The sequence below is a fragment of the Lepisma saccharinum genome, chromosome 15 (assembly GCF_977018435.1).
Source record: "Lepisma saccharinum chromosome 15, izLepSacc3.1, whole genome shotgun sequence".
In the NCBI taxonomy this organism is placed as follows: Eukaryota; Metazoa; Arthropoda; class Insecta; order Zygentoma; family Lepismatidae; genus Lepisma; species Lepisma saccharinum.
This window is the reverse complement of record NC_139243.1, coordinates 25,172,308-25,196,483: the sequence shown is the minus strand read 5'-3', so window position 1 is coordinate 25,196,483 and position 24,176 is coordinate 25,172,308. Positions and strand designations below refer to the sequence as shown.

General features: G+C 39.1%; 1 protein-coding gene across 6 annotated transcripts in view; it reads right to left on the bottom strand.

Annotated features, from left to right (window-relative positions):
- LOC145999647 (TOM1-like protein 2) overlaps positions 1–24,176 on the bottom strand; it is a 109,022-nt gene that overhangs the window by 67,506 nt on the left and 17,340 nt on the right. Inside the window, exon 1 of one of the 6 annotated variants that reach the window (XM_083136762.1) lies at positions 14,796–15,077. The exons of 4 other annotated variants lie outside the window; for them this stretch is intronic. In XM_083136762.1, the coding sequence (XP_082992888.1) occupies positions 14,796–14,826 (31 nt within the window). In that variant the 5' untranslated portion in view covers positions 14,827–15,077. Of the gene's footprint in view, positions 1–2,851; positions 2,872–14,795; positions 15,078–24,176 lie in introns of those variants that run through there. One more of the 6 variants, XM_083136768.1, reaches the window with a different exon arrangement.

Below are 24,176 nucleotides of genomic sequence, written 5' to 3'. Positions count from 1 at the left end.
GTTGCCTCAATCTCACAGTATGTCACGTGACGATCTTGCAGTATTAGGTTTTGCACAGCATCGATGTTTTCTTGAACAACAACTGATTTTGGATGACCTTCGCGAATCTCGTCGGTGAGCGAATGGCGGCCACGATTAAATTCGTTATACCAGCGTTTCACAGTGGCAAAGGATGGGGCTTCATCGCCAAATGTGGAAGTAAGTTGATCGATGCACTCTTGTCTTGATAATCCACGTCGAAAATCGTAAAAAATCATCGCACGAAAATGTTCACGAGTTAATTACATTCTATTGTTGTCGCGCAACTATTGTTGTCGCGCAATCTCCAAGGCAACATAAACAACACAAATCAAGCTATTGACAAAACATTTGAAGTACGTTATGGTCAATAATGCCAGACGATTCCGTGCAAACGTCAAATCGCACCTAACTTCAATCAGTGTTGCCAAGGCTCAAAATATAAATAGTGGCCCTCGTATGATCGAAACAACACTCCTAATGATATATTTCTTAGGCTTCATAAAAATCGATTCAAGGTCGCTATCATAGCCGACCTTCGTGGCGGAGTGGTTAGCACAGGGCATTACAATGACATGGATCTCGGTTCAATCCCGGACTGGGCATGGGTGTTTTTTGTGAGTACCCCTTCAAGTTCATATCATCACTCATCCTCATCTTCGCGATTAGTCAAAAGCGGTAGAAAAGCTTAGTAAAATAAAATCAATTCAATCAAAATTAAGGTCACTATCATAACAATAATAGTAATAATAAATAGCAGTAATTCTTGTCTACTAGGATAATATTACGCCTACAAGATTGTTTTTGCGTCTGTCATAACTACGTGTAGTGTAATAGACTTTTGTCCTGCACACGGCCAAAAAAATGTACATGTTAATACGTTAAAAAGTTCTAAAGAACACCTCTAACAAGGGACATTTCTTAATTCCCAGGCAGAAATACATGGAGATATACAGTATGGTGAGATTACTTCTTAATAACGAACATTTCAATAAAGGGAGCGTACACTGTCTGTCTCTCTCTTTCTCTCTCTCTCCCCCTCTACGTATCCCCCCCCACCCACTCTCTCTCGAAAGCTATTCTACTTTTGTGGCTATGCATTAATTTCCTCTAACCTTCGTTCATCATCGTCGTCGTTATTAGCCAAAAGTAACATAAAGACAACGCAAAAATACAACAGAATACTAAAATATCAAATAAATACATGTTCAACTGAGTATGAAAATAAACAAATTCATGTTCACTGACATTTTGGCGCCTTCTTTTTTATTTCATGGAACCCCTTTTAAGTGCCTGCATACAAAACTGTCTTAATGATTAGATGAAGGAGGAGCGGATATACAGAGTGGCTGGCCTATGTAGGAACATGATAAAATTCAAGCATTATTTCCGGAACAAGCAGAAGTTTTCTCTATTTCAACCTTACGTATTAATGCCTCTCAGCACCCCAACCCACCGAACACACCCAAATATATTAACAATATAAAGGATCTGTGTGATTATAATACGTCCAAAAATTATAATTCAATTCAATTAAACGGAATATATATTTAGAATATTTAAGGTGAGGAGTTTACATTTGCCATTTCACATATTCACAATTGAAAAACATCTACAAACACAAGTCACAGATGTTACGGGATATACTAATCTACGAAGAAGTGTGTTAATTGTACAAGAACTTCAAACTCAAATTTTCCTAATCAACTTCAAGATATCTTATCTTGCAATAATCTTCCGTCTGTCAGGTAGATTGTTCTGCAAAGGACACTAACAAAGTAAACGGATTGAGAGAATTCTGTTTTATTTTCACGTCTACGGAGAAAAATTCACGCAGAATGCAAGCATAATCAGTGTTGCCACATAAAGGGAAATTTCCCTTTATGAAGGGAAATTCGAACCAAATTTTAAACGAAATGGGATGAAAAATACCAAAATTCCATGGAAATTTTAAGACACCAAACTCAAAAATAGTACAGATTATGTACAATTTATTACTAGTATTTTTAAAGGTTTCTAGTGAAGGGAAAAACAGAGCAAAAAGGGAAATTTTGACCCTTGGAAAGGGAAATTATATCCTCAGATTGTGGCAACACGGAGCATAATACCGGGAGCCAATAATTCAAGCATAATTCTCAGCATTCTCGGTGAGTAGGCACACTCTTATACAGTAAAAGGGGCCGTCTTTATTGTACTACGGTAGACCAACTTCGTGCTGACGTCATACGAGGAATATACGTTGTCTGGTTAGGTCTGTTAGGTTTTGTTCCCTTAGCATAAATACAGAAAATGTATTGTTTATGCTACGAGAACTAAACCCAAAAAGCCTAACCTAACAACTTAGGCATTTAACGTAACAATGAAAGCAGACTGCGGTGACGTCAGAAGCAAGGCTGTTCAAGCGTTGTGCGATAAGGGAGGCCCTTATAAAAGAACACTCAGGCCGGGATTCGAATCCAGAACTATACTCTGTTACAGATCGGTTAGTTCACATGAACTCTCAGCCTAACCATTACCAGTGCGTAGTTGAAGATCAGTTAGTTCATCGAACTCCAGCCTAACTATTGCCTATTTTGGGGGAGCAGGAAAAGGTTCTTAAAGATTCGAATCCAAAGCCTTCGTGGCGAGATCGTACGTCAAACACAACGAAGCGGGTTTTCCACCTCGTTCTTGAGCAACAAAAACGCCCTCTTTTGATAAGAGTTTAAATTTAAACATTCATGACTTATATATAGACGTGACTTCAGAGTTAACCGCATGCACTTTCAGTATGAGTCAATACGCTGCAGCAAGTACTATGTGCGTGTGAATCACGAAGAGCATTCAAACTTACCCTATCGCACAAGCTACCGGCGAAAACAGGCATTGGAAACGGTGAAAGTGAAGTCAAATCGTGAGACGGTTCGTAACGAAGAGAATTATTGGCCGAAACCCCAACGAAGAACACAAAACACTTTCGCCCGAAGGTGAAAGTGAGTTTTGATTTCACGATCAAGTAAATTCGATGCCAGGAAGAAAACGCTAATGCCGCTTGTCTGCTGGATAACAATGCGAAATGTTACGGTGAACTTGCTTCGTTGCGCTCACATTTTTTTCCCCAGTTTTTTCCTGCTTGCCAGAGCGCGGTTCGATGCATTCGAGCGACTGCGTGAGCAGAGAGCTTAGCTCGGAGCATTACCCACTTCCTCTACGTGCTGGCCAAGGTCTTCTCACGTTGCACGCTTCTCAAGTATAAGGAAAAAAAGAAAGAAAAACCCACACGCGCGACAAAAACCTTCCACCAATGCGGAAATACAAAAGACATTACATTTAAAAGCCTTCAATTTATGAATACTATTTTGAGAGGTACAGATTTCGACATGAAATTTACTGACACGATAATCTATATTCTACCGATCCCAATGGTTCATTCACCTCTCTAAATACAGAGTGGCTACAGACAAACAGAAATTAAATTCCCGACTTCTACAGGTTTTCCAGGGCAAAATTTTGCATTTTTCCTTCACAATTATAAACTAAATTCACGATTTTGTAAACGGGGGCCCCCCTCCCCCATGTGTAGTGCTAACGTCGTCGCATTGTAATCAAGCGGTCCTGGATTCGATACCTTGTGGAGGTACATAATTGTTCTGATTCCACTTTAAACTGTAGGTCCAGTCCCGATTAATCTTCCCGTGTATAAAGTGGACTTACAAACTCATTTACATTTACGTTTTTGTAAATGGAAATAATAAACTCATACAGCTTACAAGTATGGATTGTATTAAGTACCTATGTTAGTTTGGACGGAAGACTTCATTTCTCTATGATTTATATTCAAATTGGAAAATAGTGAATTTGGAAAATTATTACAATTCACAAGCTAGGCAGTTTTATATAAATATTTGCAACAGTATGATTATTTTTAAAGTTATGACAAAATGACATTTAGAGTAAATTATGATAAATATGAGGATTATGAAAGAGCAAGGCTAGTCTATAGGAAATACGATAAATAAAATTCAAGTAAGGAACAATCATATTATAAAAACGTTAAAATTGCAATTGTGGGAGTGGTCAACATCAGAAACCAATCAAAAATGACAAGAGACAATCGGATACGGCTACTGATACATCCTTCACAACAAATTGTGTATCATGTCCTTTGTAAACAAAAACCCTATATCGTTGTATTTTTCATCGTTTTGTTTGTTTTCGCGATGACGACGTAGTATATATGACACCCTATATTTCAACTTTAAATTCCTATTTATTTCCCTAGTTACACCAAGAGCTTCAACATGTTAACCCATTGGAACGTTCCCACGTTTATAGTTCATACCAGGCATCTGTCGAGCCCTCCAGTGCTCAATCGCTTCAAACCTAGCCAGGTCATGATACCATTACCGCATTAAAAGCAACAGCGTCTCTCCAAACACGTCACCAGGAACAAATTGCAAGACGCAACTTTACTTGAATGTTCAGCTACCAAAGGTCTCGGTCATGTTTCGAAATTCGAGACGAGAACGAGACATACCCCGCTAAACATCGAGACAAGAGCGAGTCTTGCCATCCTATACACACACATTGAACGGTTTGATTTTGATTGATTGATTTCTTTAATTTTACTTCGTTTTTCTGAAGGGTAATGATATGATGAAATTGATGGAAGGGCACTCACAAAGAACAACCATGACCAGGCCGGGATTCGAACCCGTAGCGTGCTGTGCTAAGCACAGCCGACGCACTGAACGGTAACACCATTAAGCTTTGTTTCCATGATAACCAAAAACTCAATATGCTGACCAAGGCAGAATTTATTTGATTTAAAACACAAAACGTTACGTTTCAACCTTCTAAGCTCCGCGACAAGTTAAGTTTGCAGCAACTTTTCGCATATACAGACCGATACGTGCGCGCAGAATATAGTTCCGCTGCAATACTGCCGATTTTCTCACTGTCTTTAATATGAATAGCTCGACGGTTGAGGCAAGACTCGCACGGAACCTGCTGTAAAGTTAACCTGTCACGGGGCTTAGCAAGGTCTTCTTCAAACTCTATACCAAATCTCCCCCTTTTCTTCACACGTATTTGATACAGAGTCTGAAGAAGCACTTGCTAGAAGCTTGAAACGTAACGTTTTGTTTATGTTTTAAATAAAATAAATTCTACCTTATTCAGCATGTTGAGTTTTTGGTTAACACTGAAGGGATATCAACCTGATTATTTATAGATGCTCTATATATTGTTTATAGTTATTACGCAGTGCCATTAGTGGCAATTGTGAGTCTGTACTGCGTAGTTGCATGCATTTAGACAAAATTATGTTCTTCCAGAGCTCATGGCATCAAAGAGAAAAACGTTATTGAGAACGTTGGCCTTTATTACCTCTATTTGCTGTGAGAGTTTTCGTGGACACTCTGTATATGATATATTGATTGATTTGCTTTATTTTACTTCACCTTTTGTGCTACTTTTGGCTAATTGGCGAAAATGGGGATGAGTGATGAAACTGATGAATGGACTCGCAAACATCCATGCTCAGGCCGGGATTCGAACCGGGACCTAGCGAACGATGTACTAACCACTCCGCCACGGGGGCTGGCTACACGATATATTGTTCATACTATATATTTCAAGACTGATTGAATTAGGTTACTTTACGTCGCTTTCTGCCACTTGTGGCTAATCGCGACGATGAGGATAAATGGGCAAAACGATGGGATGGATGAAAGGAGAGTCACAAACGCAACACAATTCCTATAGAGATTATGCTAGCTGCAGGTCCAGGCGCCACAGCCTCGTTAGTCTGCAAAGGCAGTCCAGGGTGTAGGGGGATTGACATTTGGGTGCCTTCAGAAAGGGTTACACATTACACCCCCGACACACTAGATGAGTCCGAGAGACGAGAACGAGACGATGTTCAGAAATTGAGACGAGAACGCAACAGAAATTTACAGCTCGAGACGAGACAGAGTTCTGATACCATCGTTTGTAATAATATCGACATCGGATTTGTATTAATCGATTAGCTATGCGCATAGAGTGCAACCCAAATATTGTTATGCTTTTCAAGAACTTCCAAAATTATGTGTTTATGGGCAATACTGCATGCATTATGCTTTCAACCATGGTTGACTATACAGTGTATAATGAGCAGATGCAAACATAGAACGTCCGGTCGCGATGCCATCTGAAAATTTCTAAAATATATTTTTTTCCAATATTTCGAGTTCTTCCATGGAAATGTCCATTTCGTTTGTTTTTTTTGTTTTTCTTTTCCTTAAATAATGCGTACAGCATATGCATTGGTTTTCTGTATCACGTGTATCAATAAATCAGATAAACAAACATGCCATTAAATGTTCGCACTGTTGCTAGCGGAATTTTGAAATCTGCAGCTACATGGTAGTCGACAATATATTGGAATGTATTGCATAGTTCTTCATACTGCTACCGATAGAGCAATGTGTACATAAGAGTTCTTTAGGAATGCCACTCCGACGCAATAATTAATTACTTTTAATCCAATCTTGTATTAATTAATTAATTACATGTTTTACGGATACATTTCGAAACGTACAACTTTATCTTAATTGAATTCATACTTTTCTTAGCCCGTATTTGAAAAAAAAAAGTTGGTTTCTAAAAATATTGGGCTGGTTCCTAAATTATTTTTAGCTTTGGTCAGCTGTGTATATGAAGATGCAATTGAATTAAAAGAGTGGCCATCAAAAACATCTTATACATTCTTTTTATGATAAAGAATTCAGTAGAGCTGGTCACTGGCGCAACAAAGAGAGGATTTTATTCGAATTCCGAGTTGAAGGCCGACTATGAATGGGGTAATAATGTTGGAATGTGAGAGGATTTAATAGGCTCTTCCCGAGCTACTAGACTGGTCAAGGAGAATCTACTGCTTGGTCACCATGTTCGCCTGATATAAATCATTTTTATGTGAGAACATGCCAAAAAAATCATTTTGTGCGTATGTATGTAAAGGGAAGGGAAGCTCAATCAAAACAGAAGTCTGTAAAAGTATTAATTTTAAATAGTGTCCTCTGCACAATGACCAACACAACCTTAGAAAACCTAAAAAAAATTTCTGATGTTAGTTTTGAGTTCGTTCTAAAAATAAACAAATTCAATTCAGAATTCATAATCGGCCAATCGCTACTTTCCAATTATTCCTGACATATTTTAAAGTTTGGTCTGAATCTCAGTCCTACGTTTCGTTTTGCCACGAGAATCTCGCACACGGACATGCAAGCTCAACATGCAACAGGTCATTAGCCACATCGAGAGGGCATAAAATGCGACACCGACAGTAACTGCTCAACCCGCTCTGCAATAAATTTGTCGGACAAATACAAAAGTGACAGGTCAAAGTCACTTAAGGTTAAGAGATATTTCAGAAAAAAAAATACCGGACAATGTTCAAAACCAGCACAGTGTCATAAGGTGACAACCAATGTTTGTCACGAAACCATTCAAAAACAATTAGATTTCCATACGTTCAAATGTGGAAAAGAATAATAATAAAAATATGAATTACCTTGAGTAAAGTGTTGGGTATTGGAAGTAAGACTTCTATTCGGTATTTTGGGTTATGTTAACAAAGTTCACAGCAACGAATTACCTTGGGGCAACAGCCCTTTGAGAACCATGTCTTTTCTATGGACGATGCTGTGGTCATCAGATCGCATCCCATTTCGCCTAATGACTTATCAGCACCTGTCAATCAGATCTGACAGCTGTCCGCCATTTTAGGCGAAATGGGATACCGGTGATCAATGTAAACACCAAACATTTAGGAACACGTGAGCTAAATAGTCAGGTGTTGCCCCCTAAAGAGCTTTGTCACACAGTTCAGCAAGCGGGGGTGTTCGTCGTATTTTCTATTACATAATAGATACATATAGATACAAAGTATACACACCTAACCCAACATAACCTAACCTGTCGTTTTTCCATTGGCTGGACCGATTGTTGAAACACGTGTGACATCAAGGAGAGTTAAGCATGAATTAACACAACAGAACAGAGCTGTATCTTCCTGTTGCGAGACCGCTAAATTTACCTCATTCCAAATATTTCCCATTCAACCACTTTAGGCGAAAGGTCAAATAATTTTGCTTAAGAGAATCTAATATATAATTTTGCTTCTCTTGTGAAGTTTACTCTGAATTGTGCCACATGAACTTAACTTTAAAAACACATTTGAAATGTTCTAGACCATCAACTTTGGGTGGGGGGGGGGGGGCTATGGCCAGATACAGCAAACACATGACTTATTACTATATACTAAGTATATAATTGTGACTATTGTTAACATTTTTACTAAAAAGAGTTTGAAAAGAAGATGTGCATGAACTAGGAGAGTGGATGGGACGTTCGGGCTACAAATGGCTCTCACATGACATTCAGAACGAGATCATTGATATATTAGGGAGATCTGTTTTGCGCTCCATGGTAGCAGATATTAAAAGTCGGGAATATTTTGCATTCCTGCTAGCAAAAATTTTAAAGGAAATGCTTATGCTTCCGTCTAAAGCCGGCTTAATGCTGTCAGCTTGTAATCAAAAGGGTTCAGTCCAAGGTTCAGTTTTTATTTGTATGTTTTTTAAGTGCATTTTATGCACAGGGAGGGAAGGGGTCGAGCAGGTCTGTTAACCCCAACCACCTCCTGAAAATTAAACTACAGTAGTTCATTTCAAATTACAAAAAATCAGAAATCGTGTTATTTTTATTGTTAATAACGGAAATAAAGTTTAGTTAGTTACTATTCCAACAGAATAACGATGTAAAACATGCTTTAAATGGGAAATAAATCAGTGTAAAATACACATTCTACTGTTTAAACCAAACAATAAATAGCTTCATAGTTTTCAAAATTTCCAAAAATTTGATGAAAGACGTCACACATCATAAACACCAAAAATTCTTCTTGAACGACATGTGTAAAAGTTGATAAAATAGAATAACTATGCATTTCAGTACACTAACTGTATGAAATGTAAATAATAATAATACTAAAACAGTTGTGATGGATATTCACTCATTTGGTGGATCGAGTAGAAAAGTATCTTAAATGATATAATAATAATAAAATTTGGAATAACATTAATCAATTTTTATTAGTTTATATTTATTATTTTATAATAATAAGCATAAGCATGATGATAATAATTATGTTCAAGCATTATCAATTGCCTGAACTATAGTGGAACCACGAGCAAAACAACCTGCGCAGACCCGCGACTCCTGTGCACCGTACCCCCCCGAGTAGGGGTTGGGGAGAGTGGACCATGCTTCCTTATGGCCCGTGGTGGAGGGAAGAAGGGAAAACTGGGTGGGGACTTTTCGTCCCAAGGTTTTTTCCTTGTGGTCGATCTATACCCTTCAAAATTTTCTAGCGACGGCCTTGCAGGGTCCCGGCTTGATTTTCGATGGAGGCGCATGGTGGTACGGATCCCACTTCAAACTGTACGTCCAGTCCCAATTAGCCTTTCTGGCATAAAATGGACTTAAAACAAACCTTGGCCTTCCTGGGTTGAAGTACTTAAAATCAAAACAAAAAAAGTAGCAACAACATTATGTAGAAAAACTTAAAAACTTGACTCACGCTTGCCACTCGTATTAGGTCACCATTAATAATTGCAAGGGACTGTATTTCATTATGGAGGTGTTAATCCATGAATAAGTAGAAATTTGTTACAAGAGCAATGAATGAAACATCAAATGCTTTGTAATGAAAATTAATAGCCATGCAGCGAGCGACGGACCGTAAATATTACGCCCCTGCATGTTTATAAACATGTGCGTGACGACAAAACACTGGTTTGCTACGTCAGCGGCTTAAATGTGTCATGTGGATAATACAAACGTGACTCCTGAATAACTGTAACATGAAGAAAGGCCACAGTCACAGAATTCTTTAACTTTCCATGCTTCACTCCGCACGAAAGAAAACAAATGTAAGAAGGCTATGAGTACAGAACTTGAGATAGTCATTGTATCACAACTCTAAAGTGGACTTAGCTATGTTGTTCTGCCTCTTCTAATTGTTGCATTTTCACTTTTATAGTGAACATACGCCCTTATCTAGTCCAGTTGTGTGTACAGTGCTGCCCCAATTCACTTCATTATACAGCATTTTTGTCCAAGGTGCAGTTCGACCAACATTGTTCGACTGTTTTTACATAAAATTTTCTATTCATTCGAGTAATTAATTCTTCTTGGTGAAAGTAGAATCTTCCCTAATTATTTTTTGCAAAACATTAAAATGAGTGCGTCTAAATTGCACTGTATAAATCACACATTACTACTAAATTGTTGACTGCACAATCCCCGGCAATAAAATGGGACATCTAGATCCTGAAATATTCACTAATTCTACAGCGGTGGTAGAAGTTGCCATTGAAAATATGCTATTACAAACTATTGCAACACACACTACATCTTGAAGGGAAGCCAGTATTATTGCCGGTGACTATACATGCGTGCAAGAAATATTTGGCAAGTCACGCCGTGGCATAAAATTGAATATTCAATGAGGCAATTATCATAAACTAATAATAATAAACGTATTTCTACTGCCCATTTATAATCATATTATATCCTAATGGAGACTTCAACTCGATACACTGGATAGGCCTAAGTGAATATCAGGCACAACTATTTTCTTCGCTTTCATATCGTTTATAGACTGAAATTTGTTTTCTTTTTCACATTTTTAATATGAAACTATTAAATATAATACTATTAATGTAAATATAAAACTATTTTTAATAGTTATTATATTTTTCCCTCATTGAAGAAAATAATCTTTCAAAGTTAGGATAATTTCTTTCACATGCTGTAGTTTTTTTGTTATTTCCACCGCATGTTCCGAATTTCCCAAGGTTAAGAGGTTCTTTTTGTAATTTGTCCTGTCCAACTCGAACTATTGGATAATTAAGATTTCCGGGTTCGATACCCGGTGGAGGCACATGGCACAGTGCTCTGGATCCCACTTTAAACTGTAGGTCCAGTCTGGATTAGCATTTCTGTACATAGAGTTGACTTAAACAACAAATCAAGAGCAATCAAATCGAACTATCGGCACCCGACCGTATTTACTTCCGAAGACTAGTACGTAGCCACGTTCCCTAATTTTTAAAACTAGTAATTCGGACGACGATAAGTGCTTAACCTCCGTATATGTCGTGCGAGTTTTTAAGTTCACTTTATGCACAGAAAGGCTAATCGAGAATGGACCTACGGTTTAAAGTGGGATCCGAACCACTATGTGTCTCCACCGGGTATCGAACCCGGGTTCCGCCTATGTTAATAGCCACGTTGCCGATCTCTGTGGCGGACTAGTGAGCACAGCAAGCCGCAACGCCAGAGGGTCCCGGGTTCGAATCCCGGCTTGGGCATTGGCGTTCTTTGTGAGTGTACTTTCATCAATTTCATCATTACTCATCTTCATCGTGGTGATTAGCCAAAAAGTGGCAGAAAAGCGACGCTAAATAACATAGCCCTGATTAAAACCAACTTCAATCTGCCAATTTTAAAACACATTTCCTCGCCCCTGGTACAATTCTTTCATTTATTACTTCCCACAATTTCTTACACTATTCCCACAATCGACAAGCACTTTCGAATGCATGTGAAAAACTAAAGAAAATGCACACTAATTTGGCAAATTTTCATCTGTTTATATAATACAATGGCAACGTATTATGGTTTTGCCTCGACCGTTATGCGATTTCCACGTCAAAGCGAAAGGCTGCATTGAACGAGAAGTCAAGTGATAAGTCAATGTTAATAATCAGCAGCCTTCACGCTGTTCCACTTGGACTTTCTAAAAGATAACGGCCTGCATAAACAATGACGGAGTGCTTTGCAGGGGGGAAGAAAATAAAAAATGACACGTTCTGTTCATTCAATAGAGATCGATGAACCGAATAGCAATCATTCTTCAATTATCTTTGCTGCGAGCAAGGGTGGCGATACCATTTAACCATTGCTAAATCTCAAAATGTCTACCAAAATAACAAAAAAAATCTTGACTTTTTCTTTACCTGTTTTCGTTTTTCTTAATCTTTATTTATTCGACCGATAAAGTTGGAAATTAGCAATCAAGAAAAATATTCAATAAGAGCGGCGGTAGTTCAGTCGTTAGGGCGTCTGACAACCATGCGAGAGACACGGGTTCGATCCCCGGAGGGGGGGAATCAGGATTTCTTCCACCTGTTCAAGCGGCTCCGGCGTCCATCCAGCGTCGGTTAGAGGGTACCTGGAGGAAACTCTGGGGGGTAAAGGCGACCAGGGGCGTGGTGCTGATCCCATCACCTCCACCGTCGGCCGTGATCAAGAAAGTGTGGGACCCTAACTCCATACTCCCAATACGCCTTCATGGGGTGGTGCAAAACGCCAGGGAAGCACTTTACTTTTAATATATATTTAATGAAAACCCCCTACCAAAAGTCCAGTTAAAATGGAAACGAAGCCGTATTAACAAGAGAATTACACTTGCTATATCTATTAATCCATCCTGGACTGCATTTGGCAGACTAGCGAGGCTCTGGCGTCTGGTCCCACAGCCAGTATAATCTTATGCGGGGCTTGTGTTGCTGTTCCTATATATTTGTAATTGTCCCTTCATTCATCTTATCTTACCATCATTCTTCCTCATCTTCGCCATTAGCCAAAGGGGCAGAAAAGTGAAGTAAAATAAACCAAATCAATCATTGTGCTAAATTCTTGACCACAACTATAATCTTTTTACTTTTTATTGACTTCTTGTTGATTACTTTTTCTTGACATTCATGACTGATAGACGACACACTGCATCTGTAATATTTTAAAGAAATAATTTTCTCAAAGGATGATGAAAAAACACCAAAGATTACCATAATAAAGAGCAATCATACAAAATTCCTTGTATGAAAACAGGGCTGTGCGAGATCCCAAAAAGTCGGTACCGAGGATAAAAAAATTTCCATCCCAATAAGTGTCACCTATCGAATGAAAAACGAAATGGAATGAAAAACGTAAAATATTACCCTATTGCAATAATGCCTCGATTGACGCATCTGTCTCTACGAGTCAGTCAATATCATAGGACATGTAGATACAAAGCTACTAGAGCAACGGCTATAAAATTAGGACAGTTTTTTTTTAAAAAAAAAAATAGTTCTTCATAGCATAACGATTAGCATTGTGTCCGCAGTGCGATCGTTCTACTGTTTTGTTGTAGCTTTGAGTTTGAAGTCCACTTTATCCACAGATAGGCTAATTGGGACTGGGTCTCCATTTTAGAGTGGCTCTGCCGGGTATCAAACCCGGGACACCTTGATTACAAGACGATGACGTTACCATTACGCCATCGGAGATGTGGTGTAGTGAAATATAAATATGTTTTTAAAATGGTAGCTAATAGAACCTAATCTATATGTAATTTTCTTATTTCACCTCGTTTTTAGACATCTAGAATAATTGCAACGATGACGTGATTAGATCAATCTGATTAAGGGACTCTGAAAGTAACACGCATGAGCACGCCAGGATTTGAACCTGGGATCGTCAATGGCGATACAGTGAGTACATAAACGCGTTCGGCCATTGAGGTGACGTCTAGTTGTGACACCAAGAAATAACAACTGGGAGGAGTGAATTTTAATCGAGCACAAAGATCCTTGTGAACATATCGCCCAATACCATATTCATTAATTTCGTTTCGGCCAATATGGGTGTTCAACAGAGCCGAAAAAGAACAGCCAGTGAAACAGAGGGTACCAACCCCCGGTACACAAAACCATCTGGTGCGAGCTGACGGGGTGCAAAAGGAAGGTGAAGGAAATTGATTTGCATCCACGTCTTTGAATTTGTTTGTGCTTCACTTAGTCGTGGGCAGATTTGGGGAGGGGGGGGGGCGACAATACCCCAGAGGCCTCTAAAGCTAGGAATAAATCGTCTATTAACATTTAACATATGGGTAACTAATGATTCCAAAGTGATCGTAATCCACATACATTAGGTCTATGCATTTCTTCAATCAGGATATGAACTACCTACCTTACGTTTACAATACTTTATAATATCAATATATGTCTTTAAGGCAACTGCCCTTTTTAAAATTCAAAAGAAAAGTGCAAAAAATATTGACTGATAATTGTATATACAGGGTAGAAGCATTCTTTGAAACTAATTTTGTTAGGTAAAATAGAAATAAATAAACAGAAATAAAACTCCAAAGAAAACCAAATAAGAAATAGAAATATAAAAAACCAGAAAGGAAGAGGTGAATAAACGTGAGAAAGAAATACGAAGTTTAAATAAAACAAGCTCGATATATAGAGAAATAAAGGTGAAACAGGAGTAAATATTGATTGATTTAGTTTATTTTACTTAGCGTTTTGTGCCTCTTGGCTAATTTGCGAAGATGGGGATGAGTAAATTGATGAATGAACATTCACAGACAATCAAGCCCGAGCGAGATTCGAACCCGGGACCCTTGGCGTCGCAGCGCGATGTACCACAGGGTCCGGCTCAAGAAATATGCTGATCAAGAAAATATTGGAAAACGAAAATCTAGATACAGATACGAAATTGCAAACAGGAAAGGAATGTAAATGTATTACACACCTGTCTGACAAGTGTCAAACAATATCGCATGAAATATTCGTATGTTCATAAGTCTCTTAGTACAGACATCAGAGACAGGGATTAGTGCCCAGGAAGAGATTACAAATACACGTCACAGAAGCTCCAACACAAACATAAGTTAGTGAAGGAAATGCAACACTTACCAATCGAAGAAATTACGCGACTCGTTCCCATTGCAACCTTGCAAGATCCAAAAATTATAACAAAATTAAGGGAACACTGTGATCACAAAATTGCCAATTCGTCAGTTGAAATGACCACTTCACACACACACGCACGTAAACGGATTCCTTCTCTTGACTGAATGCAGGTGAAAAGCTGACAGCCGATGTTTTGCCATGCACGAATGTTAACGGCCCCGAAATGAGGATAATCTTACTACAACTCTTGTATAAAAAGAAAAAACAGACACGGATGACGCACATTTCCGTTGGAAGTTACGACACAGATGCTACACTTCGCCGCGCGGCATCATTCAACGCTGTGGATACCTAAACAGGAGGATGCAACACCCTTATCTGCTTACACCTTCGCCATTCGTCTGTCGAGTGAGTCATTTTCTGAAACTGCGCCTAATCTTTCATGCTTTGACTGCAAAGAAGGGAGGAGGCGGAACGATTATGTAGGACTTGTATTTTCTTTGACGTCACTTTGAAATAGTTTTAAGTTGATCTCTGTCCAAGTTCGAGACTACTTTGTGGCCATACCGGGTCTTCAGTTTGAAGTGGAATCCGAACCACTGCACTGTGCATCCATCGGGGATCGAATCCGCCTTGATTAAGTTTGACGCCTACTGAGATGCGTTTCTGGCGTCTCGGTGGGCGACAACTTTTCTGCAGACTTCTGGCACGGATATTCTCGCTTCGGTTCCGCGTGTTTCCCTGTAGTGGGCGTTACTCCATTTGATTTCAATAGAAGCAGACAACGCGTTTCTCCGCGTCTCAGTGGACGTTAAGCTTTTTGTTCAAAATCCACTTTATGCACAGATAGGTAATCGGCACTAGACACGCCATTTAACGTGAGACCTGAACCACTACATAATGCCTCCACCGGTATCGAACCTGGGACCCGTTCAGTACAAGGATACAATGTTACCACCTCGCTGAGGGTGCTCTCTTCATCAATTTTATTATATCCTCGTCACTCATCCTTCCTCATCGTCGCGATTTGCCAAAAGAGGCAAACAAGCGACGCTAAATAACCAAAATACAAGGCTTTAGCGTTACCACTATGCCTTCAATCGTGAGAATGAAATCGAGAGGATATCTGCCAGCTTCAACCTGGAACTTGTTGTGGCAGAGCAGTGGTATGTTCTAATCTAAGCCCCGCGACAGGTTAAGTTTGCAGCAGGTTTCATGTATTAATCCGCGCGAGAAAGGCGCTCAGAATCTCCCGTGCCAATCTCGCCTCAACCGCCGAGCTGTTGATATCGCAGACAGTGAGAAAATCGGCAATATTGCAGCGGAACTATATTCTGCGCGCACGGTTGGTCCTACATATGCCAAAAGTTGCTGCAAACTTAATCTTTCGCGGGGTTTTCTTAGGAAGTGGATCTGGGTCCAGGATACGTACACTCAACGGCAAAAGTAATAGTAGGCGAAATGTCCATAACTTCCAATCAGTCTGCTTTTTACAATGCGATCATCATGAATTGAAAAGTGGCCCTCGTGGTGGAGTGGTTAGCACATCGCGCTACGACGCCATGGGTCCCGGGTTTGAATCCCGGCCTGGGCATGGGTGTTTGTGTCTGTTCATCAATTCCATCACATCACAAAGAGAAGTAAAATAAACTAAATCAATCAATCAATCATGAATTGAAATAAAAAATTTAATATGCATCTGCTTTGTATCAACAGAATTCCATTCCTTAAAAAAAGGCACACTGTAAAAAAAAAACAAAAAAAACGAAATAGCGATGGACAATTTTACTATTATCCGTGCCTTTGGCTGAACAGATAAGCGCGTTCAGATACGGTAGCCCCCGAACTATACTATGTGCCTCCACAGGGTATCGAACCCGGGACCCCTTCATTGCTGAACTAGCTTGGAGGGAATTTTCAAATGCAGTGTTAATTCATTTTAGTATTTCCAGTTCGCTTACGGAAATTTCCATTACCTTTTTTTTTTAATAATAACGAGTAGTGTGTATGTGTTTTTTTTATGTCTGTGTGTTTTCTGTATCATGTGTATAATTAAATCAGAATAATAAACATGCCCTTATATATTTTTGTAAGGCCACTCCTGCACAAGATTTAATTACTTTTAATCCAATATTGTACTAATTAATAAATTAGCTGCTTTAAGGTCACGTTTCAAAACGTGTAGATTTTTCTTAGTTGGATTCATGGCTTTCTAAGACCGTAAACAGTAATATACGAGTATATATATTTTTTTACATGCTGGCTGGCTCCAGAGAAATAGAGGGGCTAGCACCTGAATTATTTTTACTTTTGTCTACCACCGATCATTGATTGATTGATTGATTTGCTTTATATTACTACCCTCTGATTGTACTTCGCTTTTGTGCTTCTTTTGGCTAATTTGCGAAGATTGGGATGAGTGATAATATGATGAAATTGACGAATGGACACTCAAACATCTATGCCCAGGCCGTGATTCAAACCCGGGACCCCTGGCGTCCTAGCGCGACGTGCTAACCACTCCGCCACAGAGGCTGGCTACCACAGATCTTACACATAGTAAGAAAGAGGGAAACGACAAGTTACTAATGTTGATTGCGAGCATACTTTAGCCTGCATCGTTGTATTAAGCCAGAAATGGAAACGATTTCAAGTCGAAAGAAGTTTTTAATGAGCTACGAGAATACCCTTAAGAAACTATCGTGCAGGAAGGCAAGAGCGATCAATCACTTTCATCGAGTTCCCAAATGTATTCTTCGCATTCAACTTCAGCAGAATTATCGAGCAGGAAGTTCCTTATATTACAGAAAAATCTATAAACGAACTGCATATGTTTAAATAATAAAATACCGGTACGTGTGTATTGTATATTAACGATTTTATTTTTGACATGGTGACGTTGGTCTAGTGGTGAAGGTTGGTTCACCAGGATGTACTCAGTCTATGCACACCATGTTTGCATCGCAATTGTATGGCCGAATCACATGTAACTGGATTTCCAGTAGGAATGCCCTAGTTGACGCTGGACTGGTTACCCATTTGCTAGTTTTCGCCTCACACGATACTTATTACCGTACTTGTCCATAGACTTTTGTTCCCATAAGACATTGCGCAGAGCAGACAATCTATAAAGATGAACGAGGAATTTAAATAATGTTGTAGGAGAATTACTGCTTTGTGCTTTTATTAAAAATTAAAAAAAAGAAATTGGCTCGAAACAAATATGGTAATCAATGCGTACCGAATAAGCTTTTCAATGAACGGGTATGCATATTCATACATGAGATTCGCAGGATTCATTCACAAATTTTACAAAAATCAAACATTTAATTTAATACACATGTAATAATAAGGATTTTCATTTTCGGCTAATCATATTTGTCACGTACACATCTCATCGCCTTGCATAAATACCTACATATTAATGAACTAAACACGAATGCACTGCACGTCATGTCTTTCCTTTTTTCTTTATCGAGAAACAAAAACAGCCAACACTCGGAAACCACAGACAAAACTCCCCTTTGCAAACTCACAGATTATCTTCACATGGCCAAACTTTGCTCTGATTGGCTGTTCCACAGAATCCAGTCGAGGAAAGCCAGTAGCAATTAGAACATGACCTATTCCTCCTAACCAGTCAAGCAGCCAGCCAGGCAGCAATCACATCCGGGCAGGTAACCAGTTCAGCGCCAACTGACTGGATATCCAGTTACGTGTGATTCGGCTTTAAACCGTGTTCTAATTGCAACAGGCTTCTCTGTTAGATGCTGTGGTAACAGCTAATTAGAGCGAGAGTTTGGGGAGGAAAAGGGATCTTTTGTCTGTGCTTTCCGAGTGGGTTGATTATATTCGCTGCTCGATGAAAAAAGTAACAGAAATTAGATGAATTCGTTTCCATTGATTTAGGAATGCATCCATAGCAATGAGATTTGTACACGACTACCCGATATGATTAACCGACAATGAAAATTTTTATTATTACGACTGTAAAAATATAAATATATGTAAACATATTTTTTTATGAATGAATACTACGAATTTCATAAATAAATACATGTCCAAGTTCATTAAAAGCATGCTGAGTACACCTTGAACACCATATTTTCTTTCGAAACAATTGCTTAACATTTAATTTTGGCAATTCTAAGGAAAATAGCTCTCCTGCAACGTTCTTCCTCAAGTCGCTCGTCTGCGCAATGCCTTGTGGGAACAAAAGTACGACAACGAGTGTCCTGTGACGCAAAAACTAGCCGGTGAGCAAGTATCACAAAACTAGTGCAAGTCCAACTGGAACATACAGCAGGAAATCTAACCTCGTGTGATTCAGCTCTTAGAAAGTCTTACTTAGTAAATGCTGCACTTGCATCTTGAATGACAATATTCCTAAATTTTAAGAAAGAGAATGGGCATCCGGAAAGCGGGTAGTACGGGGTTGCCCTTATCTGGCATGTGAAGGTCAGTGTCAGTCCACATAGTTCGTGCATGCATTTTTATTTCCCTCCGTGGCGGAGTGGTTAGCACAGCGCGCTACGACGCCAGGTATACCGGGTTCGAATCCCGGCCTTGGCATGGGTGTTCTTTGTGAGTGTCTCTTCATCAATTTGAAATCATCCTCATCGTCGTGAATAGCCAAAGTGAAAGAAAAGCAATGCTGAATAAAAATCAAATGCAGAGTAGCCTGGACCTTAAGGTGCTGTTTCGTTTGTGCGATGACTGCGTGCAGTCGCTGCACACATACACGTCAAATGGAATTCATCAGAAGTGATTTCGTTTGTGCGTCGAACGAGAGAACGCATGCGGCTGATGCAACGACTCCTCTGGGAGCATTCAGCCTGCAGCGATCGCTTGCTTTCCATTAGGTTTTCGTGATCTGCGCAACTTGTGTTTATTTCTTAGAAGAATGAGTTTCAACAAAGAGGATGGTCCTGACAGAATTTCCACAATCTACGAAAAATATTATTTTAACATAGTTACACATTTCGGCGATTTATCTACATATTTCGCAAGCTTTGGCTACATAAAAATCCGGCCCTTGGAATGAGTATTGATCGACGAGAAAATGAGGTAAGACTTATTTTACAAAAGTCTGGCAATGTCTGGCAAAAAATTGCCACGGCATTGAGTTAGAGCAAAACTTAAATCCCTGCAAATAGTGACGAAACTGGTAAATCAGCCACTAATAAGACGCTGAGTGTAGAAAATATTGTGTTTATATCGGAATCCACAAATTCGATTTCAATATTCACGAAATATTGATAAATGCTATCGATAAAACATTCCTCTGTTTGATGATTGCATTTATCCAATTATTAGAACCCACTATAATAGTGCTAAATATTGACTGTAAACAAGAATTTTTCTTACTGTTTTTGAAGGTAATTTCTGAATATCTTCCTTAATAGCACAAAAAAAATGAAATAGATTTATTCTTAAACGAAAAAATGTGTGGAACTTTGTTTCATTGTGAGATATTTTGTAATTAGGTTGTAACGGTATCCTTCATTTATCCTTTCGTACATCTCATCTGTTCTCTTCCTTCATTTCTTTTTGTTTTAAAATGTACAATCAACGGCAAAGATAATGGTAGGCAAATTGTCCACCGCTATTTTAATTACTCTTTTCTTCTACATTCTGTGTTGTTTTAAGGACTGAAACTATGTTGGTTCGAAGCAGGCATTGTTCTCTGCTTATTGACATCAGTATTTCAATTCATTGGCATCACAATGTGTAATACAGACCGAATTAAAATGGTAGTGGACAATTCGCCGTTGGGTGTACCGTCTCTGGACGTGATCCATTATAGATAGCTCCAGCTGTCACGGTTGCATGCGTCTGCAGTCTGCTGCATAAACGGAACTTCCCACCCATGTGTTGGTCGTAAGCAATAAGCAATCACTGCACGAAGCGAATCGCACGCTACCATCGCACAAACGAAACCGCACCCTTAGGAGTAAAACTGGCACAGATTTATTAAGGAATGCAAGAATTTCAAATGCAAACAGTACTTGGCGAGTGAGGCAGTAGTTTTTCTTTGTCCCTCCCTGCAAAATTCTGCGAACATCCGGGGCTCAAGCATGTTAAAACCGATCACCAATGACCCTCTTCTTTATTCTAATCAACAGGTATTGAATAGGATTCAAAGCGGCGGAAACTGGGAACAGATCGTCTTTTGTTCAGGCAAACTCTATGCGAAATTGTGCCGAATGATTTCACCTAAACGACGAGGAATCTCGTTCGCCATCTCTCGATGTAGCTGGGCTTATCATATCGGGTTTCAGATGAGGAGAAAAGTAGCGCTAACTTTTGAAAAACATTGGGAGGGCTGAACTCAGATATTTGTTTTATAATTTTTCGAAGTAGGCTGGGGATTTGTCCTAAAATGCCTTTATTGTTCCTTGGCCAGAAAGTGTAGGCTTTTTTACGTTTAAAAAACATAGGGATACATGAATTTTGTAGTGGCTGTATTTGCCTATTTTAGTAGTTAGTTCCTATTTCGAAAAAAACTTTTTGAGTGCATAATTCGAAAAAAGTTATGAAATATTTGTCGATGATCATAAATTTTTGTGCCTATTTTGTATTTTTCGGTGCTTCTTTGCCTATAATATATCGATCCTCATCCTGGTTATAAGCTATTATCGTCACTTACTTTCTTAATAATGACGTGATCAGGGATAGTGTAAATAAAATACGTGGGGGGGAGGGGAGCAAAAGAAACCGGAATCGTTCTCTGGCGGGTAGGCCTATTGTAGTACATGCTTCCGCCGCTAGATGTATTTTGCGGGGACCCTTTTGCTTCTGCATCAGATCATCAGTCTACTATATATTTCTTGCAGACTTGCAGTGCAGTCTACCCTACCGAGCGGCGTCGTCGAGTGAAGTCGTGAATCGTCGATTTTTGTGATTGCTGAAATGTTTGAACAACGTGCGGTTGTGACATTCTGTTTTCTGTTAGGGAAAATGGCAGGAGAAACAGTTGTAACGCTTGGAACAGCTTACAAGGAAGCTACTCTGGGGAAGACACAAATTTGCGAGTGGTTTTCCCGCTTCAGGAATGGTAAATTGTCACTTGCAGACAAACCTCGGTCAGGACAACATGTCAAGACGATGCACATTTCTATATTTTTTATATGCAAACGGCATTGTTCACTCAGAATTCGTTCCTAATGGTCAAACTTATAACCAGGCGTTTTACCTACAAGTTCTGAAACGTTTGCTTCACGCGATGAGATGAAAACGCTCTGAGTTGTAGCAAAGTGGGGAGGGGTGGCTTCACCATGACAACGTGCCAGCGCACAAAGCTTCGAGTGTGCCACAATTTTTTTTTAAACAAAATTGCATGACCCAGCTTATCCAATTGCCATATTCACCCGATCTCGCTGTGCGAATTTTTTATTCCCCCGAATAAAAAAAATATATTTAAATAAAAACGTTTACGGACGTCGAATAGGTGAAGAAAAAACGACGGAGGCATTAAAAGGCATCTCTTTGCAAAAATTTCAGGCCTGCTTCGAAAATTTGAAAACACGTTAGGTCCCGCGCATTGCATCAAATGGACAGCGCTTTGAAGGAGATTAAATTTGTAACACCTAAAAATAAATATACAATTGTCTATTACAAAGTCACGGTTTCTTTTGGGTCCCCCACGTAGGACACTGAAAAAGTAACATATTTCAGATTAACAAATTATGACATATTTTTATAACACTCAGTAATTATTTTGTGAAAAATACTTAAATGAACTGTAATGATGAAACATCTTGTTTATTGAATTAGGTGCGGGACTACATTTCTAAAAAATTACAACAGGCAAATTATTGGATGGGTTCGAGCCCCACAGGCCTCTCTCTATAAGTTGCCGCCCCTACGCCTAACCCCCCATTTCGAAAGCAAGAACTAATCCGTGATATTTACGTTATATCGTTGTGTGCAACATGTTCAAATTCGTCTTAAATAGCTACTTTTGTTTCAGGTACAGAGAAGCAATCTGAAAATCAATGAACTGGCAAATTGTAAATAAGAAATTTAAATAACCCAATATTTTACACTATCTCTCCGAAAAATCTGAAGTATCGTAATCTTAAACAAGCGTTACGGTTTAAAATAATGCTTGCTTGTTTTCTGTGTAATCGAGTTCAGTTACAGCAACATACTGTTTATCATCTACAGGTATTGGTGAACTTTACGGGGCAATGCGGTGAAATGTCAACCGTATCACCTTTAAACGCCGTGACGTGTGAACTGACCCAGACCTCTATCCTTAATGACTTCCTAAACAGTGTCACGGGCGCGTGAAATGTCACCCTTAAAATAAGTTCCATAGCAGCAAGTGCTTAAATAGAGCATTTCCAAAAGCAGCATACTGCGCAGGATATCTGAACACAAGAGTGGCCAGCTTTAGGAGCGTTGAAACTAGACTTCAGTATTTAGGTGCCATTTGGCGACTAATGGGTAAGGTTTAGGCGCCAGAGTTGAAAACTTGGTCGCCAAAAGCGATATAACTTTCATGCTATCACGTGGATATCTTTTTATTGCTGTGCATATATACCGAGACAAATTTGTAAAAATCTAGACAAGACCGAGACAGCGTCCGAGTTTCTCGTTAAGATCCCTAACTACGGGTCTGTTGTCGCATAACCAATGGTGGGTGATAAGATGATGGCACGTAATTCTCCCGATATAGTCAAGTTTGTGTAGCATAAAAAAACTGTATTCAGTCTTTAATCAATTCTTTTTTCTATCCGGATGCATTTAAATGCATAATTTAATCACATTCTGCACGTTCTTCATCTTCAACAGCAAAGTCAGTGCAAATAGAAGCTCTGACGTCGCCATGACCATAATTGTATTGTAGGTAACTATTCTACATCCACTGTAAGAATGAAGTTCAGGAATATAAAAGCATTTCTAAAACATGGTTCCTTTTCTATTTGTTGCCCCGGTGTTAACTTGCCTGTAAATATATTGCTCGTAGTAGATGAACAGCTCATAATATAAGGTCTTCCTGGACTGGCTAGATTTACTGGGGTAAATCAAAAAGTAAGTTACACCCCCTCCCCGTATAAAAAACGAAACACATTATTAAGAAAATAATTATTGTACAAAAATGTATGAACATTTAACTTTTTTTCGACATAGTCACCAAAGTAATCCAAGCACTTTTTGAATCGTGTGACCAGTTTTTCAATTTCTTGTGTGTAAAAATTCCGTCCAATTTCAATTGAGTTGACTTTTGTGCTCATCGGTTAACAATCGTGGCACCCAGTGAGAGCACAGTTTACGATACACCCAACACACCATCCTAGGATATGTTCAGTTCACTTGCAATCTCTCAATTTTCACGTGGCGGGTGGCAAGGATGATTGCATTCACACGCTCCGTTTT